The following is a 9,845-nucleotide window of genomic DNA, read 5'->3' as shown; positions in this document are numbered from 1 at the left end:
TGCCACAACATTATAAAGGCCTTTTATGAAAAACTCATAGCTAACATAATACTCAAGAGGAAAAAATGGAGAGCTTTCCCCCTAAGGTCAGGAACAAGACAAGGATGTCCACTCTCACCACTTTTATTCAACACGGTACTGGAAATGGCAGCCACAGCAGTCAGACAAGAAAAAGAAAAGACATTCAAATTGGTAAGGAAGAAGCAAAACTTATCACTACTTGCAGATGACAGAATACTATATGCAGAAAACCTGAAAACACCACCAAAAATCTACTAAAACCGATAAATGAATTCAGTAAGGTTGCAGGACACAAAATCAATATATAGAAATCTGTTGCATTTCTATACACTAATAATGAAGTAGCAGGAAGAAATTAGGGAAACAATCCCATTTACAACTACATCAAAAATAATAAAATACCTAGGAATAAACTTAACCATGTAAGTGAAATACCTGTACTCTGAAAACTATGAAACACTGATGAAAAAAACTGAAGATGACACAAACAAATGGAAAGATACTCCATGCTCACGGATTGGTAGAACAAACTGTTAAAATGTTCATTCTACCCAAAGCCATTTACAGATTTAATGCAATCCCTATCAAAATACCAAGAGTACTTTTCACAGAACTAGACACATTATACTAAAATTTGTATGGAACCACAAAAGACCCTGAATACCCAAAGCAATCTTGAGAAAGAACAACAAAGCTGGAGATAGCACAATCCCAGATTTCAAGATATACTACAAAGCTGTAGTGATCAAAACAGTACGGTACTGCCACAAAAACAGACAGAATAGAGAACTGAGAAATAAACCCATGCCTATACGGTCAATTAATCTATGAAAAAAGAGGCAAGAATATGCAATGGGGAAAAGACAATCTCTTCAACAAATGGTTTTGGGAAAATTGGACAGCTATATGCAAAAGAATGAAACTGCACCACTTTCTTACACCATACACAAAAATAAACTCAAAATGGATTAAAGGCCTAAATGTGAGACCTGAAACCATAAAACTAGAAGACAACATAGGCAGTAATCTCTTTGTCACTGGCCTTAGCAACATTGTTTTAGATATGTCTCCTTGGGAAAGGGAAACAAAAGCAAAAATAAACTTCTGGGGCTACACCAAAATAAAAAGCTTCTGCACAGCAAAGGAAATAATCAAAACTAAAAGACAACCTACTAAATGGGAGAAGATACTGACAAATGACATATCTGATAAAGGGTTAGAATTCAAACATATAAAGAACTTACACAAGTCAACACCTAAAAAACAATCTAATTAAAAATGGGCAGAGGACTGACTTTCGGGTATTAAAGAGGACATGTACTGAATGGAGCACTGGGTGTTATACGCAAACAATGAATCATGGAACAATACATAGAAAACTAACGATGTGATGTATGGTGATTAACATAACATAATTAAAAAAAAAAACGGGCAGAGGACCTAAATAGGCATCTGTTCAAAGAAGATATACAGACAGCCAACAGACACGTGAAAAGATGCTCAACATTAACTCATCATCGGGAAAATGCAAATCAAATCTACAATGAGATATCACCTGACACCTATCAGAATGGCTAAAATCAAAAAACGTAAGAGACAAGTATTGACAAGGATGAGGAAAAAAAGGAACCCACATGCATGTCGGTGAGAATGCAAACTGGTGTAATCCACTTTATAGTCTGGAAGTTCCTCAAAAAGTTAAAAACAGAATTACCATGAGTGTGTATACACACACACACACACACACACACAGGGGACTATTACTCAGCCATAAAAAGAATCAAATCCTGCAATTTGCAACAACATGGATGAATCTAGAGAGTATAATGCAAATAAGCAAAGTAAGCCAGTCAGAGAAAGACCAATACCGTGATTTCACTCACATGCAGAATTTAAAAAACAAATGAACAAAGAAAAAGAAAAACCAAAAAACAGACTCTTAACTATAAAGAATGACTAGATGGTTACCAAAGGGGAGGTGGGGGGGATGGTAAAATATGTGAAGGAGATTAAGAGTACACTTATCATGATGAGCAGTTAATATAGAATTGCTCCCATCCAAGTACTAACCAGGCCTGACCTGCTGAATCACTATAGTGTACACCTGAAACTAATATAACACTTGTACATGTTAGACTGGAATTAAAATATTTTTAAAAATTAAAATTAAGAAAAACGTACATAAATAAACAAGCAAAGGGACGCCTGGGTGACTCAGTTGGTTGAGCGACTGCCTTCGGCTCAGGTCATGATCCTGGAGTCCCTGGATCGAGTCCCGCATCGGGCTCCCTGCTCGGCGAGGAGCCTGCTTCTCCCTCTAACCCTCCCCCCTCTCATGTACTCTCTCTCTCATTCTCGCTCTCTCAAATAAATAAATAAATCTTAAAAAAAAATAAATAAACAAGCAAGTACACCAGCCAGCCAGCCAGCTAGCCAGCTTCTCAGGGGCTATGGCACCTAAGCTTATGGGATAGGATGCTGGAAGCCTTTGAAGGAACTGTATGTAACTGCAGAAATTAACTTCAGATGTTAAGTAGGAAAAAAAGTATTTTGCCCTAACAGGAACTGACAGTTATCTCTACAGTGTTTCCCCTTTACCAGGTCTGGGGGCTTGAAAACAAGTTCTCATTGTCCAGTTCAGAGGAATCAATTTGGCTAAGGCCAAGGTGGAATGCTATATTATTCTTAATGCGTGGCTGTCATGCAGGATGTCAGGACAGTTGGGATTCAGGCACGAATGTCCTGGCTGGCAATCAGGGAATACGGAAAGTAGTGTCTTTTTAGGTATTGGCATCCCAAAAGAAACCTGGGGTAGGTGACACAGCTCCTCAATGGGGTTAGAATGCTGTGATGGGCAAAACGGTTGAGAAGTAATTATCTAACTGGTTACCTTATTTAAAATACATGAATGTATATAATGGCTCTTTGACTCTAGACTACTAAACTTTTCTTACAACAACTATTTTAAACTTTGCATTTGGTACATTGCTCTCACAACTCCTCTTTTTCTCTACCATTTCTTCTTTTTCTCTTCAGCACTGTCATGACATCTAAAAACTTGTATTCAACTTTGTTAGAACCAATGTAAAGTATTAGTGAACAGACTTGGTGAGGACCTGAAAGGCAACTTGTGTTTTAGTGGATGACTTCAGGCTAACCATACTTCAGCAGCTCAGCACGGTTGTTTTTACTTTTTCCCCCCAATTCTTAAAATCTCAGCTATTTGCTGAAAATTGAAGTTGCCCAAAAGTATTGAGACCTTTGAAAATTAGTAGACTCTGTCAAGTTTTTTCTTTTCAAGAGTTCTAAAAACTAAGTTGTCTCTTGTGGTGTCTATATTAATCAAATTATTCAATTAAAATGATAAACTTAAAAACTTTACAGAAAAAAATGACTTAAGGAAACTGAAGGAAAAGGAATTTAAAAGGAATAGCTTTAATAAATTAATAAATGAACTAGTAAGCTTTTTTAAAATGAGCTTTTTAAAACAAAACTATATAATTCTGAGATTATGCTAGAAGTATACAGTATATCAAATTTTAGACAAAATGATTAAAAGGGAAGATAAAGGTAAATTTTTCAGAGAATGTAACTCTCTAGGTAGTTATAATATATGTTAACTCTATGATTTAATCTTTAGTTATAAATCCTAGCAATAGCATACACAGAATACTGAATTTCTCAATTTAATAATTCTGTAGTACCGTTTGTTTGGCTTTTTGTAGCTGTAGCTGTATTTTGAGGTCACTACATTCTTTCCTCATCAGTTCCAGCTCTTGTTCCAAACCATGGATCTTCAGGTCACAGCTCAACTTTTCCACCTCCCAGTTTGATGAAGGTGGATTTAAATTCCTCATCACTAAAAAAAGGATGGACATTAACTATTATTTCTGCCTTCTACATCTGTTGTAATTCCATAAAGGTTATACTAGTAAAATGTTGATAATACAAAACCTAATACAAAAGATGCACAACTAACAGTTTTTTAAAAACAGTAATTACTTTCAAAGATCTATGCTAATGAGAATAAGAAACCTACCAATCTTGTTTCAGAATGTATTAATCACCACTACCTCTGATCTTCTGTTTAGGTTAAAGTACAAGTTTGTCATTCTGGAACTTTCAAATATATAACACTAATCAAACACATGCTAAAACTTTTGACAAGTCAATAATATATGTCAAGGTTAAGACAGTGATAATTAAATGAAGTGAGGAAACTGAAGCTCATGTCTCTACTCCATCTAGTCCCCTTCAGAGTATGAAGTATGATCATCAGGCCTAGAACATGATGTCAAAACAGCTTATTCATAAACATCTACTGTAGAAACTCCATACAACTGGATACTGAATTACCTTTGACTTAGTTCTTTAGTCTATCTAGAAAAAGCCCCAACCAGCTACTGTAAGAGAGCTCATCTCAAACTCCTATCAAAAGGTCTCTCTCAGAGACCTACTCTTCAGCTTGTCTCATCAGAATGTTCATGGGAACAGGCCAATAGCCATATGCTCCAGAACTAATTATTCACTCCAGCATCTCATCTGCACATTTTAACAATCTTCAGAAATTAAAAAAAAAGTAATTCTAACTACTCCATGACAGTATGTCTAAATAGCGGGCAAAAGTTCAGTAGAAAGGAAAAGCTAGGACATACCAGCAGGCAAGACGTTTTGACAAGGATGGAGTTCTACTCCTTTCTTCATCTACTTCATCACAAACTAGCCCTGAATAAAAACCATCAAATTTTCTCTAGGAAAAGTGCAACTTATATCTAAGGAAAAGTTAAAGCAGTTGATATTTTGGTGAAAGCAGATCAGAGAAATTAATGTAAGCCTAAAATTAAGTTAAGGCCTTAGCATACAGATACAGAAAACTGATAATGGATATAACACATAAATGGAAAATTATATTGATTCCATTATAATATTTGTAACAAGTAAGTGGCATACCCTGCTGAGTTTCCACCTCTGTCCTTAGCTGGAGGAGTTCTACTTCTTTAGATTGTAGCTGTTCATTCAATACTTTCAAAGATTCAGAGTTGTCTTTATTCTAGTTAAGTAGGGAAAATGCCAAATTACATTCAATAAAATCTATAGGTTGGTATATATTAATTTTCAGGTAGATGAAAAAAAACAGATTTAGGCCTTTAAAAAGCAAGGTGGGGAAATGAACCCAGTTTTTCACTAATCTCTTTTTTTCTTTTTCAAACTTAGGATATATTATTCACTGGCTTTTTTTCTTTTAAAAACACACTGACAAATTCTACCATGTCATGATTTTTCAAAATAAGTTAGTGGTGTTAGATATACTTAATTCCTAAACATCATTACATACTATATATTTATTTTGTACAGAAGTAAGTTATAAATATCACCATTAAAAATTCCTATTTTTGCCTTAAGGATGTATATTTTTAATTTTTTATTTAATAAATATAAGTATTTCTCTTATTTCTAATTTTAAACTTCCTGAAGAAGAAAACTCATTTGCAATACATAGAGATTGTTTTCAAACCAACTTACCATTTTATCCAATTTGCTTTTCAAATTATCTCTATCAATGCAAACCTCTCGATATGCATGATAGGCTTTATTTACTTGTTCACGTCCCACAGAACTTGTTTCTTCATCTAATCGAGCTCCTATAAGCTAATGGTATAAAATTAGAAGGGAAAGCGTAAAGAAACTATTCTACAAAACAAACAAAACCAAAAAGAAGCCAGTCTTCTGATGGCTCCACACCTTACTTTTCTTTGTAATGCAGGGATAAAGCCTGGAGTATAATTAGGTAAACATTTCACTTCCAACAAGTAAGCCTTCCTGATTAAGAAAGCAAAAAAGTACAGGTAAATATTTTTAAAGTCTTCTATTTTATGCTTTTAATCAGTATTTTTTGTTATAACATATATTAATTCATCATACTAAAACAGTACATCATTCTTTTATAATACTTAGGTGTTTTCCAAGCCAGTAGTATTTCATTTCCACCATTAGAAAAAATGACAAGTTAAGGTATACTTGACTTTTTAAAGAATAAATGTGGTAGTTCATTAAATACTCTATTATTCCAGAGTAGAAATTATAGGCTTGTTGGCACAAAGTACAGAAATATTGCCAATGTTAGCTACACCAAATCACATTTTTCTACTTAATTTTAAAATGAGCTTAACTACAAGCTCCAAAATGTTACCTTTTCTCACTCTATCCAATTGTATCACAAATTTATTTGATTACCATTAAAGACAATGTATATGAATATAAAGAAATTATGATTTTTACAACTGACTTCCTTCCTCTTATTTCTCCTAGATGAATCAAACTCTAACCAAGCCCCATCCTTAAGTTTTTAATAACAAGATAATTATTTCCTTGGCAGCTAAGAATCCATTTCCTTCCCTTTTGAGGAAGCTGCTGTTTATAAAATACAAATACAATGATCTAATCTGAAGAAACATAAAACTAAGTTAAAACTTCTTAAAACTCAAAATATAAAAGGGTGAGTGATAAAGATTTCCCAGTACATAAAGCCAAGTAGATATGATGATTTATAATGGAATCAACTATCAAGCTTATATATTCTGTAACATTTAAGAGTGTCAGGTTTCTGCATGAAAAAGGTAAACAGAGAAAGGTAATTTATCAGTTAAAACATTATTCTGTGTGTTCAAGAACAAAAGAGAATACTGAGGTAAAGAAAATGTCAATCCTGGTGAACATGTTTTTAAACATTAGAACAATGTTACAGGAGATTCCTCCTTTGACATTTAATTTCCTTTGGTGGCATATCATTTTTTGCACAGATTTTATTTTTTTATTTTTTTAAAGATTTTATTTATTTATTTGACAGAGACACAGTGAGAGAGGGAACACAAGCAGGGGGAATGGGAGAGGGAGAAGCAGGCTTCCTGCGGAGCAGAGACCCCGATGCAGGACTTGATCCCAGGACCCTGGGATCATGACCTGAGCCGAAGGCAGACACCCAACGACTGAGCCACCCAGGCGCTCTTTTGCACAGATTTTAAAATCCTGAATAAAATACATACAGTTTATGAAGGTAAGGCAATCTAAAAAAAGAAAAATACATTCCAAGAAAAATATATTGCAAATCCTATTCTACAAATATTCACCACGTACGTGATATGTGAAGCACAGTATGAGAAGTACTGGGTTTTGAGACTAGCTGTGAGTTATCCTTGGAAACTTAGTACAACCAGGGAAGACAGTTTAGAAAAACTTTTTAAATTTCAAGTATTTTGAATTATTGAGTCATAAAATATAATAAAGATAATAATTACCTTTTCTTCCAAAAATCTTATTCTTTTCTTTAAGAAAGAGTTCTCTTTCTCTGAATCCTTAAGTCGTTTTTTGATGTCTTCATATGCAGTGACAAGGGCAAAATGTGAAGCAACAGATTCATCTCCTGAATATATTGAGATTGGAGTCACTGTGTCTCTCCTATGTGCTTTTTCATGATTCAGAATGCAGATATCATCTTCTACCAGTGCATCCATGACAGCTTTTTAAAATAATATAAAAGAAAATGTCTCATTGAATAAATGAGCAGGAAAAGAGAGATGTATTTAGAATAATGAGAATACCGGGTCAATGTTAAAAACTCCTATTTCTTTTACAGGCAGCCTAACATAGTGGTGAAAAGCATGGGCTCTAGAACCAGATTCTAGGAGATGCATCCAAGCCCTACTTAGTGTCAGTAAGACTTTGCGCTTAATCTCTCTGCCTCGGTTTCCTTATTTATAAAGTATAATAAATAGTAGCAACTGCTTCACAAAATTCTTAAGAATATTAAATAAGTTGATACCTATAAAGCATTTGAAACCCATCTAAGCTATTATTAGTAAGTGTTAGAAAAAGTAGTAAAACACTGTTTTTATAGGATAAAAATCTTTAAATTTATACCCACATATTTCTTCATTATCAGCATTTCCACTCTCAGATGTAAGCAGCAAGTTTTATAACTTCCCAAATTATAAATTTTCAAAAACTCTCCTGAGTACAATTCACTACAAGACTATTAAAGAAGTTTTAATGCATCCTCCACTATATTCTTTCTGTATTGGTAATTGATTGATTGTAATAGAAGACACAAAGGAATTAACATTTCAGTACTCACCATGTCCCAGTACCATGCACTACATTCTTTTAATATTATATCATTTAAATTCATCCGAACAATTCTATGAGGTAGGTATCACCTACATTTTATAGGATCAAAAAGGTAAAGTAATTTGCCCATGTTAAAGCTAGTAGATGTTAGCTCTGTGAGGGTACAGGTCTGTTTTGTTCATCATTGTGTCCCCAACTCATCATTGTGTGTAAGATGCCCAATAAATATTGGTTATTAAATGAAGAGTCAATAGTGTAGGATTCAAATCAAACTCTAACTCAAAAACCTAAGAGAAGAAGCCAGTTACTTCAGTAGTTAGTGAACTTACTTGCTTTGTACATCTACTTTTGCTGTTAGGCACAGCATTACTTCCCCATCTGAGAGTTAGAGAGAGGAGAAAATGTAGCTGAAATCTTTTAAGACCTCATGGGAAAAACACAGTAAGAGGGACTGCAGGTCATAAGAGAACCTAAAAAATCCTTTTAAATACTTTCTAGTTTGAAATAAAACATCAAATACAGCATTCTAAAAAAGACTATCAATGGAATTTCATGTATCTTATATTAGTAATTCAGGATTAATGAAAAACATTTTTATTTACTATTTCTTGCTTGGAATGACATTTGATTGCTTACTGTGTCACTCACTGTTCCAAGAATATTATAGGTGAGGAAACTGAGGTAGAAGGAATTTAAGTAATTTTCCCAAGTAAAATAGTAAATAATGAGATGTAACATAGGTAATTATGCCACAGGATCCATGTTTTACTATGCTTGCTTTTCTCCAAAACTTCTGACCTCCCTCCTTGTATCTATCAACGCCTCTGAAGTCCATTTTGCTTTATTTCAGACATGAATACTAAGGAAAAATGTATGTTTTTTCTGGTTCCAGTCTTCTATCATTGTATTCTTGCTTTACTGATTTTTGTAACAAAAAGCTTCCAACTTGAGAACGTTCTCAAATAATGTCAGTTTGGTGTATCTAGCAATTTGTTTATATCTAGGATGACAAGAAAGGCAGGCAAAAATGAATATGTGTACTACAATATAAGTAGGTGAAACCTACCATTCAATCTTCAGCAACACCAACTTAAAAATTTCTAACCACAGGAAGGGGGAAAAGATGGTGGAGGAGTAGGGGACCCTATTTCACCTGGTCCCCAGAATTGAGCTAAATATCCACCAGACCACTCTGAGCACCCACGAAACCAGCCTGAGATGTAAGAAGATCTGGATCTCTACAAACAGAACATCGTAGGCGGTGGGTTTCAAGGTACGAAGCGGGGAGCCGTGATTCCATGGGCAGATATCGGAGGATAAACGGCAGCGGGAGGGTGCCTGGCCGTGGGGATCCGACACCACCGGTGAGTGACAACCTCGCGTGCTGCAGACGGGCACAGACTCGCAGACCGGCAGTGATGGGGAAAGGACTCTAGGGCAGGCCCCGGGGGTGGACCCGGAGCAGCGGGGTTGCGCACGCCGGAACTGGGAGCGGCTGGCGGTTTTAGAAGCACAAAGGGCAGAGACGTGCCCCGACCTGGAGGCAGGACTGGGAGCGCACAACCCAGGAGGCTGCAGCTTATAGCAGCACGGACAGAAACGGAGACAGTGTGGCCTGGAGAGCTCACTGAAGAACAGACTGCGGTCTCTCTGCTCTGAGGCAGAGGGTTGGAAACGGTCTCTTCTGCTCTGACTCACGG

The 9,845-nt window shown here is 35.5% G+C and overlaps 1 protein-coding gene across 1 annotated transcript; it reads right to left on the bottom strand.

Moving 5' to 3' along the window:
- Positions 1-3,631: 3,631 nt before the first annotated feature.
- On the bottom strand, positions 3,632-8,533 carry LOC118017282 (5-azacytidine-induced protein 2-like). The gene is made up of 5 exons (XM_035015106.1): positions 8,475-8,533; positions 7,317-7,537; positions 5,545-5,670; positions 4,972-5,071; positions 3,632-3,880 (listed from the first exon to the last, which is right to left on the bottom strand). Exons 1-5 carry the CDS (start codon positions 8,485-8,487, stop codon positions 3,708-3,710), a joined length of 633 nt encoding a protein of 210 aa, XP_034870997.1. The 5' UTR covers positions 8,488-8,533; the 3' UTR covers positions 3,632-3,707.
- Between the last annotated feature and the right edge of the window lie 1,312 nt (positions 8,534-9,845).

Source organism: Mirounga leonina, unplaced genomic scaffold, assembly GCF_011800145.1.
Source record: "Mirounga leonina isolate KUSES-001 unplaced genomic scaffold, KU_Mleo_1.0 Mir_168316, whole genome shotgun sequence".
NCBI classification, from domain to species: domain Eukaryota; kingdom Metazoa; phylum Chordata; class Mammalia; order Carnivora; family Phocidae; genus Mirounga; species Mirounga leonina.
The sequence above is the reverse complement of the archived record's forward strand: the minus strand, read 5'-3'. Positions and strand labels throughout refer to the sequence as shown.

Coding starts and splice junctions, on each gene's coding strand:
- LOC118017282 (XM_035015106.1), bottom strand. Junction 5,072..5,544: donor AAAGCAAATTGGATAAAATG/GTAAGTTGGTTT, acceptor CTACTTAACTAG/AATAAAGACAACTCTGAATC. Junction 3,881..4,971: donor AGAGGTGGAAACTCAGCAGG/GTATGCCACTTA, acceptor TCCTTTTTTTAG/TGATGAGGAATTTAAATCCA.